This window comes from Gymnodraco acuticeps, unplaced genomic scaffold (assembly GCF_902827175.1).
Source record: "Gymnodraco acuticeps unplaced genomic scaffold, fGymAcu1.1, whole genome shotgun sequence".
Classification (NCBI taxonomy): domain Eukaryota; kingdom Metazoa; phylum Chordata; class Actinopteri; order Perciformes; family Bathydraconidae; genus Gymnodraco; species Gymnodraco acuticeps.
Window position 1 is genome coordinate 1,169,206 of NW_022991375.1, and position 26,584 is coordinate 1,195,789.

General features: G+C 40.9%; 2 protein-coding genes and 1 long non-coding RNA gene across 8 annotated transcripts; 2 read left to right on the top strand and 1 right to left on the bottom strand.

Moving 5' to 3' along the window:
• Positions 1 to 17: 17 nt before the first annotated feature.
• On the top strand, positions 18 to 26,335 carry hoxa3a (homeobox A3a). 6 transcript variants are annotated; one of them, XM_034241164.1, is made up of 5 exons: positions 18 to 138; positions 5,400 to 5,536; positions 15,380 to 15,440; positions 19,184 to 19,760; positions 23,867 to 26,335. In XM_034241164.1, the coding sequence occupies exons 4-5, from the start codon at positions 19,301 to 19,303 to the stop codon at positions 24,655 to 24,657; spliced, it is 1,251 nt and encodes a 416-aa protein (XP_034097055.1). In that variant the 5' UTR covers positions 18 to 138; positions 5,400 to 5,536; positions 15,380 to 15,440; positions 19,184 to 19,300; the 3' UTR covers positions 24,658 to 26,335. The 6 variants fall into 6 exon arrangements, with proteins under 6 accessions (XP_034097055.1, XP_034097060.1, XP_034097056.1 ...); XM_034241169.1 differs by lacking the exon at positions 5,400 to 5,536 and having other exon boundaries at positions 122 to 138; XM_034241165.1 differs by lacking the exon at positions 18 to 138 and having other exon boundaries at positions 210 to 5,536.
• Positions 5,661 to 8,989, top strand: hoxa4a (homeobox A4a). The gene is made up of 2 exons (XM_034241176.1): positions 5,661 to 7,352; positions 7,880 to 8,989. Exons 1-2 carry the CDS (start codon positions 6,935 to 6,937, stop codon positions 8,206 to 8,208), a joined length of 747 nt encoding a protein of 248 aa, XP_034097067.1. The 5' UTR covers positions 5,661 to 6,934; the 3' UTR covers positions 8,209 to 8,989.
• LOC117563042 lies at positions 11,826 to 16,427 on the bottom strand. The gene is made up of 2 exons (XR_004571650.1): positions 16,205 to 16,427; positions 11,826 to 12,421 (listed from the first exon to the last, which is right to left on the bottom strand). It is a non-coding gene; the product is annotated as an uncharacterized LOC117563042 (long non-coding RNA).
• Positions 26,336 to 26,584: the final 249 nt, after the last annotated feature.

Consider the following 26,584-nt stretch of genomic DNA (forward strand, 5'->3'; position numbering starts at 1 on the left):
ATCGCACTGACGGCGAAGCTTAGTCTGACTCTCTCTTTGCAGGCTGTAAGTGTTACTTGACCGGTACAGACCGTGTCTATTGCTCTGTGTTGCTCAGAATGGACCGGACGCTTTCCAGGATGAGGACCGCGTCTCTGGGTAAGTTTCTGCAGACTATCCGGTAGCCAGAGAACAGCCCGCCTGTGTTAAACAGCCTTATTATTGTATTTGCTCCCTCTATCTGTCCCTATTAGTCCATTACACTAATTCGTCAGTCGTGCAGTGCTGAATCCTGGTCTCGGCAGATGTTGCGCAGGGTTGGGTCCGGCTCATGGCTATTTAATTGCTTCCTTCCCCGTGTAACTTGTTTCCCTCCATCTGTGGTGTAACTCATAATCCATTTTTACATGTTGGATAATTATCGCAGTGTCCATTTCCACCCCCACAAACTTCTAGTTGTTGTCGTTTTATTACATTGGAGGATTCACAGACCGTGAATCAGAAAGTTTAAAAGGGAAGTGTGTGTGGAGGTTTCCGCGATAAAGTTAGGCGTTAGTGCAGGCCTACAGATTTACTGCTAGCTCCGTTTGATTGGATTCTATATCTGCTTATGACTTTTTGGAAGTTGTGGGTCCATCCATGGAAAAAAGTTGCAGTCGTTGTTGTGCTGAGCTCTGCGCTCCACATGTTGGCACAGTGTATGGCTTTAGGGAAGGCTGTAAAGTGTCAAGTAAACACAACATGGGAACAAACATTTGAAAAGGAATTCCGTTTTGTGTCAGCCTCGTTGTTTTGTGTTTGGGGTTGAAAAGTTCAAATTACCTTTTAAAAGTCACTCTCGCTTTGTGGTGACCTCTTGTCCGATCAGTGCTGGGGCCAAACCAGCCACCATCCGGACCCTGATACCAAAAGACCATGGACTAAAATGGGGGGAAAATATATAATCTTTGACTTTTTTTAAAACTCATTTTCATTTTTAGTTTTAGTTTCCTGCATGCGTATTTTTTTTAACTAAAAGGTGTGTGACTCGGTGCGGCCGTTTCTAATTCGAAACTTCGAGGCCAAATATGAAATCCTATATACATTTTGGTGGATTTACCTTTTTGTGCCTATAGTTTTAGGAACCAAAATCACTTGTGACTACATGTATCTGAGTTAGTGACTGGGCGGCCAGCCATCATAACTCACCACGTTTTCTTTGTGTTTGCATCATTATGTCTAGAACCATTGCATTTTTTTGAAAAAATATTCTTTATTACTTAAAATTTGTTTTTGGACTTCCACCAATTCGGTAGTAGAATTTATTATCTGGCAACATTGTGGGGAAAAAACCTGGAAATGCAAGGTGGATTTCTTCCAAAATCTATTAAATTTTTTCCTCGTTTCTTTTTTTTATCAAACTGAAAGCAGTTTGATACAAATGTAATTAACACCTTACAAATCTGCAGCAATCGCTCGGTTTATATACTCATTGTTATGCATATGAGTCCATCCTAAGAAGATGCTGCATCTTTCTAGTTCGATTTTACACACACTGAAAATAAAACAAGACACTTTGAGAGTGCGGCTATTTGGAAAATAAACCCATTGCCAATATTTCATGAGGAGTCATTTCGACAGGGCCCCATGTGCGGCATACTGCCAGGCAGAGAGAGAGAAGCGTTGCAGGTTCATCTGGAGGTCAGCCACAGCACCAAGATAAATCTGCATCCTCTCAGAGCCACCAGCAGAGCTCGCTTTAGGCCAAGTTCACTGTCACCCTGCAGTATGGAGAGAGGGAAACTACTCACACATCCATGGTACCGAGCACACACACGCCTTCACGTTAATGACAAGTTTGCTTGGCGTTGCCTAAGCATAATGCGTTAAAAATGAATTTACCGAGGGACACAGAGCCTGTGGTAACATCCTGCACTGGAGGAGAAACTGGAGAGAGGGGAGTTTAACTTTACGCGTTGCCTCCAACAAAGACTTTTGGCTGCTTTTATTTTCTCTATAAGCTAATGAATGATTTGCATATTTTACAGCCCTATTAGTCTTGAGTGGGAGCCTATTGGATTTATCTTTTCACTCCCTCGTTGGAAACATCATAACGCTACAATCGCATTTTAGGTATTGTGCTGGCATCTCCTCTAATTATGAAAATTGTGAAAATGATCATCGTGATGGCAAGAGATATACACATTCTTCAAATACATTTGTCGTTGAGAGGGGCAGATATCTCACTGGGCTGGGACAGATGAGAGCGAGATAGCTGCAGAAGAGGAGGAAAAATTGGGGTCAAAAGTTTACGCGCTGAACAAGTCTCCGTCATCTGTTCACTCGGAGCTTGATGCCAGCCTTATAATAGCGATCTTGACTCTCCACACAAAAGACAGAATAGCTTTGAATTACATATGTTGCACAGTGCACTCCAGGTGAACCCTGAAAGCGCAGTGACCTCGCGTTTGGGACCGGGGGAGGGGACCCCCCACCCGTCCCCAGCAACAAGATTGAGTGGCTGGCGTTTATTAGGGCGGTTGATTGGTGAATTTCCTTTGAATAAATTGCATTTGATATGTTTAGGGACGAGGGCAACATTTGCATTTTGAGGATTGATACTCTCGACCCGGTCACAGGGTAATGGGAAGACCCACAGCCCCCAAATTGAGCCCCCGGACCCCTTAAAAAACATTTAGCCCCTCTCTTCCTGATCCTCTGAATAGAAGCCTTTTAAGAAAACTGAAATGGCACAGATGTTTCTTGTGACTCGTAGGGAAAATACAAAAAACACATTTTTTGTTAATAAATAGGTTTTACGCATATACGTAATTATTTTTGCTGGGCCTTTTTTTACCGCATGGGGAATGAATGCAATTTCTTTAAACTAAAATGTTGAACCTTTAGATGTTTGTAGGGAGACACCATTACAAATAAATGTGAACAAATCTAGATTATAACTAAACCTAATTTACACCAGAAACTAATACTTCAGTTAACATTACCCATGCTTAGGTCTCGGCAAAAGTGCATGAATTCTTGAACGCAACTCTACACACAATATTATAACAACTTATTTAAAAAATAATCCAACCAAAACTAAACACTTATTAAACCTTGGATCCTTTTTATAGAAAGGCCCAATCATTTCGGACTTTTTCAGACATAAACTTTTTAACTGTCATCTGAGCATCAAATAAAACAAAGTTATATTTAGACAATCTTATTTCATTTTTCATTTAGCACATTTGTAGACAGTCACACGCAGACACAACATATATTGCACTTTAAAAAGTGTTAAAATGCAAAAATGTGTAAATGAAATTCTCAAAATCGAGTCATTTTTTAATTCATAACTTTGTTTATTGAATCAATGAAGAATGAAAGCGACCAGATAGACGGCTAAATACTTTCCAAATGAATCCACATTTTTTGAACAGAATGCACAATTTCATATGTCTTCAATTATTTTTAATTCAAACGTTGACAGTCTTATTGTTAACTAACTCCAAAGTGCACATGAACCTTTCAGTTTATGTACTCTTTGGAACCATTTTGGAAACATTAGTTGTGTCGTCAATCTCTGAAATATACTGGCACAATACTATCAGTTGAAACGCCCTCTTTATTTTATAAGAATAAAGAAGTTGTCTATGCACTTTCTAAAGGAAGAAGCAGCTTGTCTTTGCCTTTATTAACGATCATTGTAGGCCTGAAGGTCACTGTTATTAGTCTAATCAAAGTTTGCAGCTGTATATAAAAGCTAGTGCCCATCCTGAGTTATTGTGAAAGCTTGTTCCGTTGCCAGTCCTTGCAGTGAAGTGGTTTAAAAGGACAATCACAAGTGGTGCACTGTATAAAAGAAAACATTTGTATTATGAGCGTTTACCTGTATCAAAATATGTCCATAAAGCTGTGAAAGGTATTTTCTGGCCCGAATCATTGCCACATCTTGGATGCAAAGAAGATTTTTTATCCCACCGTCAGGGATCCGTATAGACAGGAGACCTTGTGAGCACCATCTGCAATCTGTCACTATTGTCTCAGCACTTCACTGATAATCTAAATTTACAGTAAACTGTCAGCATGATGTATATTGCTTAAATAGACCTTCACCTCACAGTATATGCTCTGAAAGGGAACACCGTGATCTGGCTGTTAGATTATTATAACCTTAAATAAAATCCATAACGCACAGCTCTAACGGGTTTTATTCACATTAAGAGTGAAATGGATTTTTAAATTTAGTGGAAAATTGCTTAGATAGTGTAAGCTAGTTTGCCATCGCTTCCTTGTGCTCCAATGGTCAATTGGAGGATTATTATCCTATTATATATTGTGCATAGTTCGAGTGATTTCCAGATGCTTTATTATATTGAAACACACAGCAGCAGCTTGCAGGCCTGGACTATAACGGAGGTATTACCTGCAGTCTTATCTAAAATGCTTCTTTTGTATGGCTGAGCCGGATTTTTGAATCACAATAATATGTTTTAATAAAGCTATTAAAGAAACAAAAGTAGTCCATATAGCAACAAGTACTACAATGACCTGTAAAATCAGAGTGGATAATAGCTGATCTGGCCCATATTTATTCAGCACCTATATATAATAGAATGGCAGCAGACTGTAAATTTAGATATGATGTGAAGTAGTCTTACCGCTGACATTATGTTGACATATTGCCTCTCAGGTGGTCTCTCGGCCATACAGATACAGTAGATGTATGGCGGAAAGTACATCAGCTGCCATTTACAATGAGTTAGGTGTGAGAAAGCCTGTAAGATACACGAGATAGGAGCAGCTTTGCCTTGCAGCAACAGTGTGCTAACATGAGAGAAAAGCAATTTTTGAGGAGGATAAACTGAGGCATGTCTCTCGTTGCTGTGGGAAAGTCAATAATTCACCTGTTTTTAAATCTAGAGATTCAGTGATTTTTGAAGAAAAAATCTGCTGTATTTTATTCTAAATACATCAGCCCATTTGCAGCAGATCTTGGAAGACCCCTATTCCACCTTGTCTAACTCGTAGGGCGACGTGTGATTTTCGGGATAGTTTGAGGTCTTTTGCACATGTTTTAAAATCCTTTAGGGACCTTTCCAGGTGCTGACCTGCGCTAAGTACTCCCCCAACTCCCCAGAGCTGAACAGACCATGCAAAACTGAAGTCCAAGTCCGGGGTGAACCTCAGGTCACTGCGTCTAACATATATGAAAATGTCGCCTCTTTGGAAAGGGGGCACGCCTTGTTGTTTAACAAAGACTGTCAATGGGAAAGATTAATCAGAAACAAAATGGAAACGGTGTCACTTTGGGGTCAGGCAGAAGTTATCTCTGTTTAGAGGAGCGAATAGAATAGGGGGGACCAAGGAAAAAAGAAAAAAAGGAGAGAAAAGAAAGCTTTCAATATTTCCGAAGTTTGGCCTCTTGTTTCTCCATGCAGAGGCCTTGTTGACGTGGACAGTGTGGATCAGCTTTGTGAAGAGCTGCTGCATCTTCCTGGGACACATATACAGTGAGGCCCCTCGGACATGGAGAAGAAACAGGACCTGGACGTGATGGCCGATGGCGAGGAGCACGGTCAGAAACTTTTATATTCTCTACCTTAAAAAATGTGCAGTTGACCTTTTTTTTATTAATTATTTTTTTATTATTCTAAAATCTATGTGAGATCTTTCCTCAAATAATTATATTAAATGTTATTATTTTTTCATTTTCTTAATGAACCTGAATGTTTGCCCTTTTTAACTTTTAGTACTCACTATCTCATGTCATATATTTTGATAGTTACAACACATCAGGCTAATATCAGTATCTTTGCCTGGCTGTTTGCATTAAAGTGGTGCAGCGGCACGCGTAGGGGAGACGGATCAAGATATTGCATATTTGTATTGAAATAGTGGAAAATTGTTTCTGGACAACTTTTTATATATTTCACAATTCAAACAGATTTGTTAAATTGTATTGGGTGTGAGATTGTCTGTGCTGGACAGAGAATTGTGGTATGTCTTAAAAAATAAAATGTCTGAGCTGTTTCACAATCCCACGCCTTGGTTTGGCGTGTGGCCATGCATAATGAAAGATCCACTTGCAAGTGTTTGTTCAGTGTTTGGATTTCAATGGCAGGTAACGCATATAACTGGTAATACGTGATGGCCGTGCCAACAGAGCCTGATAACTTTCACGTGGTAAAATAAATACAACATCAAGTCTGACATCATTGCTATGTCCTGGCAAATGTGCAGAAAACATCATTACATTTGAAACGAAAAAAGGGGTCATATGCATGTACGCCGATGTGCAAAGAGAGAGAAGAGTGTTTTGTGTTTGTGTGTTTGTCATAGGCGTGTATTCACAAGGATGCACAAGAGTTATGCTTTATATGCAGGCGTGTGTCTTCAGTGATAATGTCATTGCTTGCAGGAAGCTTGTGCAAGGGTTTCTTTTTTGATCATTTAAATAAGCTGATATACAACAATATAGTTTGCACTGTTGTTATGCTGCCAGTGCCCCTGTTCAGCGACATTTTTGGGATTCAACACGTTTTAAACTCCAACAACAGACATTCACGTCACAGCGAGAAATATTCCTTTGTTTGTGATAACCTTTATTTTGTCAGGGCTTTCATTTCATATTCACTTTCAGATGAGGTGGAATTATTTTTGCACAAGCAGGAATACTTCACCCACATAAGTTTGGCCTCATGCAGTAAACAAGTTAGTTGATTGGTTTTGCTTTATATACGGTGATTTAATAAGGAAAACATCAACGTAAGCCAGTCCGAGCAGTGTTGGTGGTACCAATGCCATGCTTTCCATTGGTTCCTGTTTACATGATGCCCACAGGACACGCCGTGATTGGTGGCGCTTCACACGTGACCAGGCAACTTTGTACATTTGACAGGGAGTAGGAGGGTTTTGTGGAGATCAGAAAAACGACAGCGCGATAAAAATTAGTATTGTTGCACTTCACAAATTAATGACCATGAGTTCCTACTTGATAAACTCCAACTATATCGAGCCTTCCTTTCCTCCATGCGACGAATATCAGCAGAGCGGATACATCCCCAACGCTGGTGATTACTACGAGCGGCCAAAAGATACGGGCTTCCCCCATCACGAAGAACCATCCTATCCGAGGTCAAACTACACAGAAACGGGATACGATTACGGTAACGTCCCTGCTACCGGACTCGATGATTTCGGGGATGGGCATCACGCACAGCCGCAGCCGGTTCCACAGAGCCACGGTCCTCGCCTCTCCGCGGCCCCAGACGGTGGCGCAGGGGAAAATGCCAGCAAAGACTGCAGCCTCGCCAGTGAGGCATACCCCGGCGTAGCGAAGGGCAAGGAGCCAGTGGTCTATCCGTGGATGAAAAAGGTCCACGTTAACAACGGTGAGTTATCGTCACGGTTTAATAGCAGAACCACTGAGAAACAACCACTGGAACACACGCACGCCTATTGAGGCAGCACTAGCAGCCCTTACAACAGCAATTTACGACTATCGAGCAGCAGGGTCGGTAATTAAGGACCCTCGTAAATTTTATTGCCTGTGTTCGTCTGTCGGGGCCATGTGCCTTTGTTGCTTTTTAACCCAAAGTACCTCCACCACTGGAGCCGAGCCAAACTGTAATATCCAACCCCGCTGTTTTGTTAATCATTTCTAAGCTTGATATGTCCCTGGATGCGAGTGCTTGTACACTCGGCATCTCCACATTAAGGTCATGTCCGTAAACTGAAACAAGGCTTGAGAGTAAAACAAACAGAGCGGATGTGATTTCCCAACAAACCCAGAAATGTTTTATCGTTTTCCAACCATGTAATGTGTCCATTGGAGGAACTATAGGGCTTTGGATTAAACGCTATCAGCCTGCGTTTAACACCTGCTTGCATGCCTGTGTATGGCTTTTTTCTCCTCCAGTCAATCCCAATTACACTGGAGGAGTGCCCAAGAGGTCCCGCACTGCATACACCCGCCAGCAGGCTCTGGAGCTGGAGAAGGAGTTCCACTTCAACCGGTACCTGACCCGGCGCAGGCGGGTGGAGATTGCGCACACCATGTGTCTGTCCGAGCGCCAGGTCAAGATCTGGTTTCAGAACCGGAGGATGAAGTGGAAGAAGGAGCACAAGCTTCCCAACACGAAGATCCGCTCCTCCAGCTCGGCCTCGTCCTCAGCCTCGGGGCCCCAGCAGCAGCAAATCAAAACAGGCCAGCAGCTTGTCCCCACGCCGTGCACCGCAGGTCTATAGTGCTGAAATTAACCCCGTACCACAAAACCCAATCCAGACTGAGATGGCAAATATCACAAGTGGAATTTGATGGACCGATTCTCAGTATTTTACACACATGGTGTTATCTATTTCACCTTGCCTCTGCCATTGGGCCCCTGTCACGTCCTTTGTACCCTTTCCCTCTCCTGTCGTCCTCGCCCTCTTCATATAAGCTTGAAATTCACCTTTTATTGCCACGGTGGCCACTGAAGTGTTTCTATATTTGTTTATTATTATGAAAGAAGGATAACGCACATTCAAATGTAGGATCAATATGTATCATTACAGTTAACATTCAGTGAGGTAAACAGTATTTTTTCTATGTTCTCTGAGTATTTTATTTTCATTATTTTTTTATTATTGCTCATGGAAAGCTCTAATATACTTGAAAGATATTTAGCGAGACTCTAGATGCCTGTTAGAAAACCAGACGGCTGATTTAGAGGTAAGGCATCAGTCAGAGTAACAGTGTTTGTGTGTTTGAGTGGGTTGGTTTACTGTTGAATATAGTCCAGGTGACATTCACATTTAATGTACATAGGCAGATCATAATGAAGGCACAATAAGGAAAGCATTTCGTCAAGTAGAATTATGTTTGTTGGTGTTGTAAAGTCTAGGTTTATTTGTGCTAGTCCGTCCCATGTTGTGCTGTGTTCTAAACTGTGAATATTTGTATGTGTTGTCCCAGTATTGTGGTTGTGATGTAGGCTATAGTGTAGGTTCAATGTGTCCTTGTGAAATAAATATGTACTTCACTTAATAACGTCGAATTGGCTTTGGATATTTTGTCCCTGCAAATACTGATTTCAATTGAGAGCAACATGTACATGCGAAGCCGCGCGTATTGACATGGCAAGAGCATTGGCGTTCCCCCTTTTTAAAAAAAGAAGGAGATTGCATTTCCAAACTCATATATTTTGTGCTCATGCTATTTTTTCAATTCAATACGTGGTTGTGGACTTATTTTATTACTTGTATTTAAAGCCTTTAATCCGTTATCTGTGTTTGGAGATGTGTGCGTAAAATTGTGATTGCATGCCACTGTCCGTTTGGATAATTTACTGCCCCACGCTTGCATAATAATTTATATTTATATGTTTTACTTTCTCTGAATATAATCAAAATATATTTGCTATATTTGATGTTAATCAATGCAAACACTACGCAAATTCTGTTAAAGCAAGATTTACATAAAGGAAAACATATTCAGGTGTTTTAATTAATGTAACATGTTTATGTTTAGGCAAGCGTCTCCCTATCTACCATAAATACTTTTTCGCTGACTGAATAATGTCATCATGCTCAACTGACTGTTCTAATCCGTAAAATGCGCAAGAATGTCATGGACATTTCAGGGATAAAACTGAGACGAGCTTTGAATTAAGGAGGCAGATTTCAGCTGCTTGAGCATTGCTGGCTTTTCTACTTTCACGGAAATCAAACCAACCTTACATTTTTAAATGTATCCGGCCAAACATATTGTTATCTCTTGCCATTATAAGGAGATCGAAGCCAAACTCAGTGCACCGGAGTGTGAGTGTTGGTCGCTACCTGCTTCATCCAAACAATAGGGAGTTCAACCAGGGGACACGGCAGGCTCTGGCCAATCACTGGCTCAGAGCACTTCTTCTGCCCCCTGACCTTTCGACACACACAATGTTCAGACCATACATCAGTGCTGAGACCTCCGCGAGCTTTTTCTTCCCATTTAAGATTTACCCAGAGACAGCGCGGAAACAAAAACGGTTTTAAGGTGTGAATCTGAGCCATGAATTGTCCCAAAGTTATTCTTTGAGACAGCTCTTCTGCAATATATCACCGAAACACTCCTGTCAGGGTAGATTGTGCAGATATGAGCTGAAACTGGCATTTAGCATGCAATTTATTATGATTTCCAATATGTTGTGTCACTGATGGTTTCTGCTCAATATGCCAATATAGTAATGAATGGAGTTGCATTGCATTTCATATTAGATACAATTGATATTCACAAAAATTCCCACAGTAAAAGCCACATTTTCCGAATTCAAACAATCTTTCAGTAGAAGCTTTATTTATTTGATATACCGTTTTTTTGCATCTTTTACTTTCACTTTCACATTCACTTGTTTGGCACATTAGAGAAATAATCCTACGGCAATAATAAAAACGCTCTTAGAATATACCATGCTATTCATCTTTCTGTGAATCAGTTGCTGTAGACATGAAGGCTGTACAGAACATGGCGTTGAGGCTGATTGGGACCGATTTTGCGCAGACTCCAACAAGTCCAAAGTTAAATTACAAGATGTCAAGTCATTTGATTCGCGAATAGAGGTCACTTCCAATGTACTGAAATTTTAATTCGCCAGTTCACGTGACTTGTTGAATAATGAATGCCCCGGGGTCAGAAATAGATCTGAAAATCTACCTTATTTTCATTTGAAGTGATCCTCTGCATGGTGCGAGTCAGATCTCTTCTCCCCTGACAGAACTCTGTCTGCGGGACACAGACCGTCATGACTTGTGAGTAGATTTGGTTGTTTTTACTTCTTAAATTTGTTGTAGATGTTAAACAAATATATATATATATATATATATATATATATAAAATATAAAATATCCTAGAAGTGGGCATGATTTAATTATCTTCTGTCGACTATTAATGTATAATAAAATACAATCTTTTTTTATTTCCAACCTAACATTGTTGCATTTTCTGAGTTTTTCTAATCTGAGCTTTTTTAGGTTAAGTTTATTTAACTTAAACGGTCCTATTTTTATAAGTCTATTTGATTGAAAAGCATTTTCATTGACAGAAAATGTTGTTTTGGACATCTCAGTAAATATGCTGGTCTTAATTTCCCTAAATGTTCGAACCCAGGAGAAGTTAGCATGATACAATTCAACCCTCATTCTTTTTATTCTTCTTTTTATATTTTTTTATTTATCGACAGCTCATTAACAGATGCACTTTGCCCAGTACAAACTCGTGTTTTTACATAAAGTATATGTGAATCACAACAACCTTCATTTAGCAAATACTTGATTTATGAGACTAAAGAGACAAATAAGATAAGTGCAAATGTGTTTTAAAATAGGTGTATATGTGGCTGCAGAAGTAACACTATCTTACAGATGAGGCTAAAACGTTTCTGAGTATTCAGTAATAAAATCACTTAAAGTTGACCTGCAAAATAACGATAAGAAGCAACACTCTGCATTTGTGCTTGCAAAGTTAACCACGAAAACACTTTGCCTTTTAACATGGAACCATAGTTGTTGTTCATGGATTTTGACTGTGGCAAATTTTGTATTTGTTCATTGTATTATGATTTTCACAGTTGAATGTCGTTTGAGTTAGTGTTTTTAAACAACAATATCAATGCAAATTACATCTGCTGCTTGAAAGAGCCTTTCAATGAGGATGAACACAATAGAGAATATAGACACAGGTCAAACATTAACAGAGTCCTTAGAGTGTGTTACAATGTCAACAATACAAATGTTTATTTTTATTTATGGGCTGTTTTGCACTTACCTCCAAATGTGTACTGGCAGCTGTTAAGCAAAAGCATATTATACATAATTTTCAGTCATAAAAAAGAGCCAGTTAGTTCAACATGAAAATTGCTTTATTACAACCACCTTTACGCAAACAATTAAGTTGTCCTAGTCAGTCTGCCTTCATGAGCGATGTTTCCAAGTTTGCTTAAGGCGTTGCATTTCGCATTAGCCTTGATACTGGCCGATGTAAACCTCGCAGAAAGAGTTATCTTTGTCTGAGTGTATCCGTAACCCAAGCCTGGCTGTTAAGAGCTCCGAGTGTCAACATTGTGGGAAGATATGGACCGCCGTCTGGCCAACATCCAGAGGTCTGCGCCTCTAACTCCTCTTCGCTGACAGTGATCAGGAACCTTGATTTGTGTAAATAACTCTACATTTGTTTCATGCAAAACAAAGTTTAAACTTAAAAACATAATTGCTCAACTATTACTTTTGAGGAAAGGGCAAATGTGAAAAAAGTAGACTACCAGCTGAGGGCCTCATGGTTTCCATCGTCTCCTTGTTTGCGATCCCAAAATAAGTTCCCACTCGACTCTCTGCTTCTGCTCGGGTCAGGGAAAAGTTAAGGTGCGGTGGCGAAAGGCATGGGATTAACTTCCAGAGCACGGTCATGTACAGCCATAAAATCATAGTGACAGCTCCACATCTGCAATTGTAGAAAAACAAAGAGAAAGTTAACACAACGCAGAGTCAAACAATGTTTAACAAAAGATAAATAGTCTTCTTTACATAAACATGAGTCTAAAACCTGTGCGTAAAACCCTTTTTTTTTTGTCGTGATCATTAAAATTCCTCCTCTTTTCATTAGTTTTAGAAGTGTTGAATCTGAATTAATAAGAGCTGGTCTGCTTCCGTTCCTGTCTTTAAAAGTTTACCGCTCAAGTTGTAGTTTGAGAAGACAAAGGCTGGTGTGGGAGTGGGATGCTGTCTATGTCCGCCCCGAATGATTAATAGTTGTGGTGGGATTTTTCCACGCCTGCTGCTCTGTGTTGACGGAAAACAAGCGCCAAACGGTGCCGATAGAAGATCTTTCTTCCGGGCTAGACTTTTGACAAAATCTGAAGTGGCAAAAGTTATGCTGTTTTTATAGTGGTTTTGGCCAATAGCACAATTATGTCAGTTGGCATTTCTGCCACCGTAGCACCAACCCCCCTTCAAAAGCTCAAATACTCTCCTGTTGCACAAACCTATAATTTCTAACATCACTCAGCTGGTCATAGGAAACGCATAAACGCATTTAGGTCGAATGGGGGTCCATGTAGTGATCAGCGGGGTCGAGCAGCCACTCTTTGGTTACCTCACCTCCACTTTCCGCTTACTGCTGAGTGACAGACAGCTCCACGACCACCAGGGCGCACACCATCCTTATGTAGGACAGGTAAACGTGTGACATTTTTTACCCCATTTGGCAAACGGCATGCAGGCTTTTGCTGATGGAGAACCAAATGCTGATTAAGTGGTACTTCAACCGGACTGTGGACGGGGGGGGCGATATTGAGTAAAGCTCTCGGCAGTCCTGCATGGCTGCTGTGTTGTAAAGAGAACACAGTAGCCCTTTGCTGGAGTGATGAGTAATCATTATGCCATTCTTAAATGGTATTTTGTAAAGGAAAGCCCTCTCCATCTGAGATAGTGCGAATTATCACGCTGCAGTGCAAAACACTCTGGTTTGTAGCCTGGCTCCGAGCTGTGGCTGCACTTGAAACTCCGCACACAGGCAGGCAGGATTAGCTCTTTTTTCAGCCACTAACAGGCACCAAATATATGGCACTTTAAAACGGACAGAACAGTCTTTGGCTCTGAGTGGGCGACACGTGGAAAAGCTGTTTCTCTGCGAGAGACCTGCTCCTCTGCCAGATACATTGCAGTGTCACATACCCCTCTTTTTTCTCCCTCCAAACTGATCCGTTTCTCCTCAGGGGCAATGACTGCCTCCATTAATGATTCACGGGCTCAAATAAAAGGGATTTAAGTTGACGTTGCGTCACGTGAGCGGTGCGCATAATACTGCGAGATGTTATGGCACGGGGAAGAAAACCGGAGCCCCGGTTTGGCCATATGATGCTGATTATATGCGGGTTACCCCCACTTTCCGTGAGGGGAGTCCGGGCTCTGTAGTTTGTTTACCGAGGGGAGAAAAGGAGAAAGAGAGGCAGACAGAGAGAAAGAGGATCCCGGGTTTGTGGATGTATTATACTGCTGTCACGGACGGATATGTTTTTCCACGCGGACAGAGTCAGAGCCCGAGCTTTGGGAGGATGGATTTTATTTTGAGGTATTTCCGCCAATTGTTCATTACTGTCGTGAGTTATTGCTGCGCGAGGCAGAGGTCAGTAAAATAGGGGTCCAGGGCTTCTGCAGGGCGAGAAACTAGACAGGTACTAAGAAGCTATCGATATTCACCTATCTAGTGATATATCCAATTTATCATAGATAATCAAGCATAAATAGGCCTTTAAAATGTACACATGGCAATTATAGTATTAGTATTAGTATTTATAGTAATTGTAACGATTTGTCTGGGCCAATGACATATACTATTGTTATGTTATGCTTCCTATGCTAATCATCATAATGCCAATATTATGTTTCCCTTTACTCTTAGAATAGAGCAGTAAATAATGAAATATTTCTGCTCTATTTATATCTAGCATAAGCAGTCATTATGATAAATAGGCCTATACAACTGTGTGTAAATAAAGCAGCCGTATAATAAATAGAAAAACTCCAAACATAGAGCACGGCCAGACCAAGGTGCAACCGGTCCTATAAAACAAAACATCTCGTGTCTTTACGTGAGGTTTTTGTGCGTAAATGATACATCAAGATGGGCTCCATAAAATGTAGGGGAAAGCGGTGGGGTTGTGTCGCTCCGCCGGGGAAACGAGGATATAATGGAAGACGGAGTGCCATCCAGGACCGCGCGGCCGCTGAGGTCACGGCGCTGCAGCTTGATTTATGGGCACGGGGACTTGGGGAAGATGGTGCGCGAGAGCTAATGACTATTCGATCCGTTTGTGGAGAAAATGCTTACCGGCATGCAGGGAAACAACAAACACGTTATTTGCATTGGCCCCTTTTTATGTTATTTGTGATATTACCCTGATACAGGCAGCAATATTTGGTTGTATTGTTATATTTGTCTAAGGAGAATCGTTGCATTCTGGCTTTTATTTATGCAGTTTGTTTATCATTGTTGGATGGTTCTGTTGTTCTTACAGATGGATATATTTTTGGTTGATATTGTGTAGCAAAATGCTAAAAAGAATCTAGATTTTAATGGTTTCTCTAAACTGAACAGATAATACGTTAACACAAAGCCTTGGAGCCTTCCTAAATATAGCAGTGTGTAGCAATATAAATCATAAACCAAACAATTCTATTTAAAACACTTGCATCTAATTTAAGTTGGTTTGCACAAAACGTTTCATTTTGCGCATTTTTAGATTAAGGCCTATTGTGTTTTATACAATTAGACGAATTATTTATCATTTAATTCTCTAACAATATAGGGAGATGCTAGTCTAAAATAGCCTTTACGCGTGTGTTTGTCCACATTAAAAGGTTTTATTTTCTTCTGAATTGTGTTTATTTTTCATTGCAGAAATCCAGCCGAGTAAATTCAGGCCATCGCACGGTCTCCAAGACACCTTGAACTGCCTTCGGTAAGTCCATATATCTTTATTGATTTGTGTTATGAATGCTTGATGGTGATATCCTTATTCAATTTCTAATAAGTACCACACACGCCCACCAAAGCACTTGCAGGGATAGACAAGCAGCAGTACATTTCCTTGTAGCAGCAATATGACCAGCCCGAAAGCAATAATTCCTTCTCTTCCACTTGTCTTTGTGGTGTAATTTGTCACTATAAAAGTGACGAGGGGAATCTCAGCTCTTGGAGCGGTGCCTTACTCCTTTCAAAAAGTACTTTCAGTGAAAGCCATCTGTGTGTAGCTGCTATAGTTAACTGCACTAGTTAAAAAAAAAAAAATGTATTTCATCAAATGTTCAGATTTTGTTTCTTTCTCCTAGATTTTTACGCACATTCTGCACGGCCGTATAGGACCACCAACTCGCTGACATTTCACCCTTAGCTCACGGCTAAATTAAAGAGAGAGACGAGTCAGCATTTTAGCTAAACACAAAGAAGTAAATAATTATACAATGTGACTACTTTGGTTTCGAAAAGAAAAAGCCGAGTTGGCTAAAAAAAGAAACCTCACACGTGAATTTGTGTCCCACTCACCCTCCCACGCCGTCGTTGTGCTCTATACCTTTTTAATTGTGTCATTGCATTTTGTCCCAGAGCCTGAAACCAGCAGTGAAGCTGCGGTTCTGAGCGTGTTTACAGCCTGTGGCAGCTGAGAAGACATAAATCTATTTTTTTTTTCTCATTCTCTCTTTGGCTGCAAGAGTGAAGCATTACCATGCAGAGGGATTCCCCCTGCTGCCGGCTCTCTTCTCCCCTGCTCCTCGCTGCATGTCCTCCTCTCTGCCTTTTGGTGATCAACCTTCTTCCCATGTTTCACACCCTGCTCCTGGTGGGGTTTTTCTCTTGATATACATAGAACACGGCTTTGATCTCAAGTTGTTGTGATTTATAATGTTAAAATAATAGTGTGTCATACAAGAAGCCATGCCGGCAGCAGAATACCTGCCTCTGGAATGAAAACGAATTGCGCGTCCCTTGTGCCAAAAGATTGAGGAGTTTATGTAAAAATCTGGGTTAATGATTAAGCCGCAGAAAGAAGCCCTTTATGTCCCGTGGAAATAGAAATGCAGCATGGTCAGAGGCCGATTATTCCTTTGTATTCTCCCTTCTCTCTTACATCTTATCCACTGGGCTCATAACCCTACTGCAGAGCGTGGAGTAAATAATAACTAAAAACATTTAAAACACTTAGGGGATAGATTCCTTGCTAGTTTGTAACGAGGCATAATTTTTTTCTAGACACACTACCTCATTTGGTTGGGGGAGGAGGAGAAGGAGCCACTTGATTTGAACTGGCTTTCCAAGGCTCTTCTTATTTGCATAATTTTTTTTTGTCTATGGTGACGCTCTGGTTCGGGGCAGTTCAGTGGTGTCTGCATGGTACTGGTGAAGGATCACATAGTCTATAGCATTGCATTGGCCCAGTTTAATATCACTATGAAGCCCTGGCATTGCTCTATAGCATGACGATACATTCAATCTTGAAGCCAGATAACTCTTATCTCGCTGACCCGACTGCTCACGCCTGCTTTCGTAATCTCGGTTTACCCATCCACGTCGAGTAGGAAAAAAAAGGAAAGGAAAGGGGTTTCTCTCGGCTCTTCCCTTTTTTATTGTGGCTGCTAATGCCTGGTGCATGGCAGGGAGCACTCTGCTGCTGCTGCCTCACCCAGCCAGCCCTGCCCTTAAACTTTTTCTCTGGATTACTGCTTTGATCGATTTCGTCGCTGAATGAGAAAATATCGCTTGGTGCTCTGCATTCGTCGTCAGAGGATAAGGTAAGCAGGCCAGGAATAGGCTCCCTCGGTTGTAAATGGCGGAGTTTGTGTGTCGCTCGGTGATTTATCACCGTATGACTTAGATCTCAGTTCAGGAAGAGTTCACACACGCAGTCAGCCAGCCAGATTTCTCTAACGCCGAGCAGAGGGCTGAGCAGAAAGCCTGTCATTTGTCTCTCTTTCTCTGTCTTTTATGACTATCGCAAGCGAGAGATACACTACAAAGCCTTCTGATATCTTGTCCAGGTCATTGTGAGTGCAGATACAGCGAAGGCACCTTCTTTCACTATGCGGTTAAGCTGCAGTGAAGGCAATCTTAAAGCTCATTTTAAACTGATTTGCTTTAAACGGCTGCATGAAACCTGAGTTGCTCCACATTTTCCTTTCATTTCCTTGTACTCGTTTTTAGAAAATGCCTTAGATATGTATGCTCCGGAACTACTATACACCTATTTGTCTTGAAATCATATTTTGTATTGCACAACTTCGGAGATGTTAAACTCGGATCCATTGATTCAAGCAATTACAATGTGAAGTTATTGTTATTCCAAAATATATTCTTATTTTAATAAGTTTGTATTTATTTCCAAAAACGAGCTGCTTCCTTGGCCGCTTCTTCTGCAATTGCATACGCTGACAAAGAATAGCATGATTTCACATTAGTTATCAAACAGGATGGATTTATCTTTTATTTGCATTGAACATTATTTCCTTAACTTAAAAATAAAGTTAATTATCTTTCTAATTATATATTTAATACTGCATTTATTATTATTATTATTATTATTATTATTATTATTATTATTATTATTATAAGTAGGCCTATTATTATTATTATTATTATGCATTGCATACTATTTCTTGATGGCATTGGTTAAAACAACAGGAATCCACATTAAATGTTCCACTATTTCAATAATAATTCCACATTATAACAGCTGACCCTGTTACTGTGTCTATTATGGTTTATAGTTTCCCCAATAATCTTTAAGAGGGTGATCCCCATGGTTACCTGCGTGAATTATGGTGTTTTAGTAGCAGGCTCTAGCTGTGCCATGCCGGGATTCTGTCTCACAGTACCGGGCTGGCTGCTCACCGGGCCGCTCATTCCGAGCAGGCCGTCCCGGCCCGCTGACCCCCATATATCACGGCGAAGGGCCGCCGAGCAGACAGCACTGACAGCAGCCATTATTATGGGCCTGCAAGGAAAAGTTCACACCGTGGTCATAGAGATGCACGGATGCCCGCCCGGTTTTTCAGGTTTCCTCGTAGCCCTTTCAGAAGTAAAACAAAAAAGAAAAGAGAAGGAAGAGAATGCGGTTGCTTTTGCTTTGCGTCAGGTGGCCGTGCATGCGCATTGAGGTTTATCCTGTTACTGAAGGAAGATTTTTTTTTTGTACTCAGTGAAAACAAAAAAGGGTTAAAAAGTTGTGGACCACACGGAATGCATTCACCTGCTACATGGGAAATTAGATATACTGTTGACAGCCGTGTTGGTAGAATAACAATATAACATAAATATTATTTTCCTGTGTGGTAACCCGCTAATTGGATTTCCCTAAGCACCCTTTTTATCCAGTATTTTGTCTAAAAGCTGTTGTGTTACTACATTCATTTTTATTGTTAATAGGCAAACAGGTTTAAAATGTATTGTATTTTCTGGTTAGGTCCTAAAATTGATTTTGCAATCTGAAAAGCGTTTGAACAGGTTTTTGTTTTGATGTGTTTTGGCACAGATGGTAATGCAAGGTTAGTGCGTGCCTTTGTGCTCTGTGTAAGCCATAAGGTAAACGGTAATAGTCTACAGGACTGTTGGCCCTATCTTGCTTCCATAGTCTCCAGTGTCAGGCCTGTATTGAAAAGTAAGATGGATCGCCACCATTTCTTCTCCTCACAGTGCTTCTTGTAACCCTAGGTTCACCCGAGGAGGCCATTGGCGGAGAGGCGTCACGTGACCACGGGGTGCCAATGTTATTCTACAAGGGTGTCAAGACCCTGTCAGTTTCTGAAATAAATATTGGGAAACGGCGAGATGCAAAAGGCAACCTACTACGACAGCTCCGCAATTTACAGTGGCTACCCATATCAAAGCGCAAATGGCTTCAGTTATGATGCCAATCAGGTCCAATATCCCCGGGCCTCTCATGTGGAAAGTGAGTACCATCGACCTGCCTGCTCCCTGCAGTCTCCTGACGGCTCCGTGGCTCTGCAGAAGCCGGGGGAGATGGCGGAGAGCTGTGACAGGACCACAGCCATTCAGGCGGCGCAGTCCAAGGTTCATCCCGAAAGCAATCAACCGCAGGTGCCAGTGTCAGGCCCGCCCCCTCCCTCAATATCCCCCGGTGCTATCAGCCAAAACACAAGCAACGGGTCCAACCAGCCCAGTGCCAAGAACGGCTCCCCGACCTCTGCTACTCGCAAACAGATCTTCCCCTGGATGAAGGAATCCCGTCAGAACATCAAGCAGAAACCCAACAGTAGCTCCAGTTCAGGTAGGCTACTTTCAACCAAAACATTGCTGCTGCAAACACATAAGTTGAGAAGCCTCTGACAAGAAAGTTGCATACGTTTACTTGAGGGAGGACACAATACATATAGGGGGTGGGTTGGGGATAAGGTATGAGCATAGGGGCAGTGCAACATAGGACAATTATGTAAGGATTTTTAAAAAATGTTTCCTATTCCAGGGGCAGAGAGGTGTTCATCTAGATTTTTCAAGTCAGATGTTTATTATATATTATGTTTAAATTGTGTTCCCACTGGGGGATCTTTGAGTTATTCAGGAAATGCAGCCAAAAAATTACCAGAGTTTAATCAACTCCTTCCTGACACGATCCACATTAGAAGTGTTACTTTCATTATAACACATCCTGTAATGACTATCAATCAATACCAAACATATGATCAAATATAAGTTCACTGTAAGGTTAAAGACTGTATGTGCTCTTACATTGGGAGAAGATTCCACCATGTGTTGTCCCTCTGCCCTGCAGCTGGCCCGTCCCTACTGTAAACACAAATCTCCACTGATCACATAATGTTACCAGAGAGACAACAAACAAACACGGACAACAGTTGTTTCAGTTTGTCCTGCTGTTTTGATTAGAGGGAAACTTGGTGGACCAGAGTGGGGGGTTTGGGTTTAAATGTTTTTATTTACACAGAGCCAATCTTAAAATTCAGAGATGCTCATCCTCCCATGATTTGTTTTAATGTTGTAGGAAATATTTGAATTAAGATAATATTCAACAGAACTTATTGGGTGCTTGATTTAGAATTGTGCTAAGAAAAGACGTATGGATGAAAGGAAAACGGGGTGAGGTTGTGGGGTTTAGGAGTAATTTACGTAACCATAACTTATGCTTATCTTACAATGAACTTCTTTATTACACCATAAACGGGTACTTATTACAGTCAAAGTTTGAAATCCAAATCCAGGTGATCTGAATATGAATTTTCTTAAGGAAATATTTTTCATCAGTTTGTGATTACAGGTTGTCGGGCTGACATGGATGGAAACCGTTTTACGCACGTTTACGCACTTATGCAGGCATCATCCTGCTGTTTAATTGCAGACAAACATGATAGGTCAGAGTAGGGAGTTTGTGTTGTTTATAATATCAGCCATGCTAATCTTTCTCATGACCTTTCTTGTTTGTAAATTAAGTGGTTAATCTTCTAACTAGGCCGTCTAAGTAAATGATAAGCAGTATTGCAACAGTCATAGTGATTTAAGTTGAGAAAGTGTTTTATATTAAGGGAAACAACTGGTGCATGCCATTATTGGGGTGTTTTATACATTCTTTACTGATTTAAAGCCAAATCATGCTGCTTGATTAGATGAACACTTGTTGGGTTTTGTTTTTTTCTATGTAATAACATCCCAAAATGGATAAATGCTTACCTTCCCATGGCCCTCTCATATTACCAAATGGATTAATGTATTTGTAATATTTTGCTGTAAGAATTATGAATGCAAATCAGTTAGCCGACCTTCATTATGTGATTTATCTTTAAGAAGGGTTTTTCATTAATTTATACAACACATTGAGGTGCTAAAATTCGACAGAAAATGACAACCCTGCACTTAACAAACATGTTTCCAAAGTTTGTATTTTATAAATCAAGCTAATATCCTTAAAAAATGAATTCCTAAGAAGTAAAATAATAATCGTTAGTGTTGGTCCTACATACATGGGTATCCATATTCCTCGTGTTAAGTTATCTTTCATCTCCGTTATAATCTAATGGGTCAGGTTATGTCATGCTGCATTCCTTTTGCTCCACGTATGGCCGACAGGTAATGATATTTATTAAGTGTTGGCTGCCTGCCACAGCGGCAAGTAGACCAACACCTTGCTATTCTGCAGCCAAGCTCCTGCTTCGAAGGGGAGGCTTATCAGTGAGGGCAGAGCGAGCAGCTCTATACACCCTGAGGAATACATAACGTTTGTGTTTGCATTACGCGTGGGACTACGGGGAAAGATGAGGGTCAACATGTTTTAGTAGGAAATCTCAGGTTACCTGGTCCCATATCAAATATTGACCCACTATTCTTCAGTTACTTTTTTCTCTCTTTGCACTTGGTGCACAGACACTGATTGTTAATTGTCTTATGGAGCCCCCATGATAACCCTTGTGCTTTGCAGTAAAATTGTGATATGTTTGGAACACACGCACATGCACGCTCGCACATAAAGGGGTGGGAGGAGGTGGAGAAAGAAAAAGAGTAGATGATGAAACCCCTATGTAAGTAGTGAAGCAGGGCATATTTATCTGGTAAACCCCCCTCGTTATGGTTGAAAGTTCTGTTATCAGCAGCTTGAGTGTTGTCAGATGGTTTTGCTTTCACTCTGTGTTCTTTCACTGCCTCTCTCTCTCCCTCTCTTTCTATCTGGCTCTCTCTCCATGGCCGTATCCACCATTGAGGTCACCGAGGTCCGGACCTCGGTAATATTTTTCGAGCTGTGTAACAAAACTTGTGAAATACTTGCATTAAACAGGATTCTTTGTAGTACTTCCATTTACTGACGATGGGGCCGCTGCATAACTACGTAGCCTCGATTAAAGCAAACAGAAGAAGACGACATGTATCAACCAGTATCAACAAACCACCGCAGCCCGGACTTGTACCGGAGCAGCGAAGGAGTGATGAGGTATCTAGAGATCTGAGTCCAGCAGGCTGCTTGTGTTTCTGTTCATCAGGACATCATATGAGCAGCAGATCCTGTGTGAACGCTCTACGTTAGTCAGTGGACGTCCGACAACATGCACACTAACTTATATTGCAGCTATACTTTGGTTTAAATTGCGTGAATAAACTAGCTAGAGAGCTCAAGTTAATTACATTCATCCAATGTCAGAAGGATTACCTTTTAACAAACGTTGTAATGCTTTTCATTCATTTCAATTTGAGTAAAACATTGAAGATATAACATTGTATTGTTTTCTTTTTACACTGGCTCAGATATAATGAAAATACTATGTCAGTCGAAGCTCAGCTTTGGTAAGGAAGAGACAGGACAGGCAGAGAGAAAGAGAGAGAGAAATTGATGGAAGTCAGGGGGGAACTGCAGGTACGGTCACACAAAATAATGTAGGCTTAATAACCCCATCTATCTATCCATCCATCTATCCATCTATCTATCCATCCATCCATCCATCTATCTATCCATCCATCCATCCATCTATCTATCTATCTATCTATCTATCTATCTATCTATCTATCTATCTATCTATCTATATATATATCTATAACAATAGTCTTAATTTACAATAGGCATAATTGTAAAACAACATACATCTATTGCAGTTATGATGTCATAATAACATACAATTGTATAAAACACAATTTGCTTACATCTTTGTTCTCTTTTGAGAATCAAACAAAACAGATTTAAATAAAACAAAAAGTGCAAACAAACAAGTGAAATTAACTAAATGGCTGAATTGCTTTTAATTCACTGGCAGGAGCGACAAGTGAGGAGGAGCAAAAAGTGAACAACGAGGGAGAGATTGAACAAAGAGAAAGAGTAGAGGACAGAGAGAGTAATGAACAGGAAGAAGACAGAGAGACTCAAGAAGATGGAAGAGAGGCTGCAGGTTATGGAAAGGAGAGACATGGAAAATGAATGTTGACAATGTTTTGTGATCATTTTAGCCTCTTCTGCATGTCCAGATCATTAATAGTAACAATCAACTGATTCTTATGCATTACACTTTCAAAAATAATTGATGCTGACATTGTCAGCCCACTGACATAGTTTGAAATCAATATATTATACAATGTGTGACCCCCCATCAGGACTTAAAAAGCACCTAAAATCCCAAAAATATCGGGGGGTATCCCCGAACCCCCCTATTTGGACCTCGGTATTTAGGAAATCCTGGATACGGCCCTGTCTCTCTCTATCTTATCTTTCTCCCCCATCTTCTCTCTCTCTCTCTCTCTCTCTCTCTCTCTCTCTCTCTCTCTCTCTCTCTCTCTCTCTCTCTCTCTCTCTCTCTCTCCCTTCTTCTCTCTCTTTCTGTCTCTCTCTCTCTCTATCTGTCTGTAATGGATTACTGATTGACATCCTCCTCTCCTTCTCCCTGACAGTGGAGAGTTGCCCCGGAGACAAGAGTCCTCCGGGGTCAGCAGCATCGAAGAGGGCCCGGACAGCTTACACCAGCGCCCAGCTAGTGGAGCTGGAGAAGGAGTTCCACTTCAACCGGTACCTCTGCAGACCCAGGAGGGTGGAGATGGCGAACCTGCTTAACCTCACCGAGAGACAGATCAAAATCTGGTTCCAGAACCGCAGGATGAAATACAAGAAGGATCAGAAAGGCGTCGGAATGATGCCTTCCCCTGGCGGACAGTCCCCTCGGAGTCCCGTGGGCCCAGGCTCCGGGGTTGGCGGTGGTGGAGGATACCTCAACTCTATGCATTCTCTTGTAAACAATGTACCTTACGAATCCCAGTCGCCGACGTCTTACAATAAACCTCATCAAAATGCATACGGTATGGCCACGTCATATCCCCCTCCTTTGAACAACTCCCTCAACAACTGCCCTCCCTCCCAGAAGCGGTATCCCGGGAACGACTCGGCCACGCCCGAGTATGACGCGCATCCTCTTCAAGTCAATGGCAACTACGGGAGTCACATGCAGGGCAGCCCCGTGTATGTCGGTGGAGGTTACATCGACTCAATGCCCAATTCTGGGACCTCCGTTTTCGGTCTGACCCATCTATCGCACCCGCCGTCCACAAACATGGACTACAATGGAGCAATCACAATGGGTAACAGTCAGCATCACCGAGTGTGTGATCCGACACCGACGTACACAGACCTAACAGCGCACTACTCTCAGGGAAGAATCCAGGAAGCGCCCAAACTGACGCATCTGTAGCGGTGGCGCAGCCCGGAACACTCCGCCCATTGTCTTATCCACCTCCAGACACATTACTGCTTTGTTTCTGCGCCTCCTCGCGGCGTCCACCTTCTCTCTGCTTTTGTTTATGTTTTCTATAGTTTGATGTGTGAAGTAGCGTAGGGTAAATAATCACGACTTGCTTGAATTTTTCTTCTATTTGCTCGTGTCATTGTCTCACAAAGACTGAGCTGTAGGACGTCTAGAGTGGGAGGGAGGGGGGCACATATAAGCATAGGACTATTTAATCTTTTTTTGAATATTGTTTTACAATTTAAATGCAAACAGGGTATTATGAACATATGTTATTCATTTTTAATGTGAATTTGTTCGTCTTTTATTTATCCGCAGTTGAAGAATTGTGTTTTGCATTTTGTTGCACTTGCAAGGATCCTTCAAACGACACGAGTTGGGATTATGAGGGGAAAACATTTTCAAGAACAAGGGTCATGAGCTTACACGCAACTTCCCTTGCTTATGTTGCTCTATTGGACTTTATAATGTTATTTATTTGTGTTACGATAAAAGAGTCCTTTAGTATTATTTGACACCTTTGCGATCTATGTGTGGTGACAAGGTTGGTGCAAAGTAAGCGTCTCAACCCTTTTCCAGCCCATACATGTAGCGTGCAGGAACTCCACAGTAGCAGAAGCACCATGTTGCTGTTATAGGCTATGTTTTTTCTTCAAGGAGGTGTTTTTATTTTCTCAGTGAATGTAAAATCAATCAGTCATGCAATAAGGGTGGAAAGAAGGACACACATTAGCAATTTCTTTTGTTGAAGAAAAAAAAACAGGCATCATTAATTTCCTTTTCGATGTCATACATTCCACGCTGCTCCCAGTTCGAAGAAATAAATAAAATAATTGAAATACAATTGCATAAAACTTGTAGTTTTAATTCAGACACATTTTAAGCATGTATACAATTACACACATTTAATTCAAGACAATTTCTCGATAAAACATTTCAAAAATACATTTCCCATTATTACATATGGTTCCTTTTATATATTTCATGACGCTTTATACTTGTATTGGTGATCACAAAAAGGGGGAAATAAATGGTTGCAACATTGCCATTATAAAAGACAATAACAATAGCATAATAATTCATGGACGAACATTTGTAGATCTCTATATTTTGTATTATGCTTATAAAATAATGTGAAATCCGTGGCCATATTTAATATTCAAAAACAGAAAAGTAATTGGCCTCAGATTAAGTCAAATATTGAATAAAATATACTCCCTTTTTTCTATCCATTTATATTCGACGTGAAGAAAACTCTCGGTGGCCTTCTCCCCTCCTCTCATGCGCGTGGTCACATCCATAATAATACAAATGTCACCCCGGCCCTTCTGGAGATTCTGCAAGAAGACAACAAGCTAAATGAGAAATCGTTTGAAAAATATTTTCCTGATGTGTTCAGTCACTCAAATTCGGTCAGAGAGGATACAGACTGAAGTAGAAATCGTAAGGGGGATTATTTGTCTCATAATATTACAGATTTACAGATGCCATTGTCAAAGCCATGCAGTTCAAAACGAAAAACCTCAGTGGTGTCGATACAAAGCACATTATCGTGAAAAGCTGGAGCACGACAGTGATTTCATATGTGTGCGTGTTTTGTTAAAATGAAGGGCCTGCATAAGAATTATTCTACATGTTTCAATTATTTGCAGTAATTTCATATAAAGAAATGTAACACATTCACACATGGAGCTAAAATGCTTACATGGTTTTGTATTTCTTTTCATGACAAAAATGCACAGATATGTCTTCACATGTTTGTCTTATCAAATTACCAAAACCATTTTTGCACTATGGTATTTCTTTTTTTATATTTTGCCTTTGTGCAACTGCAGTATTATTTGTCCTCACTGATATTACACTTGTAAATAAT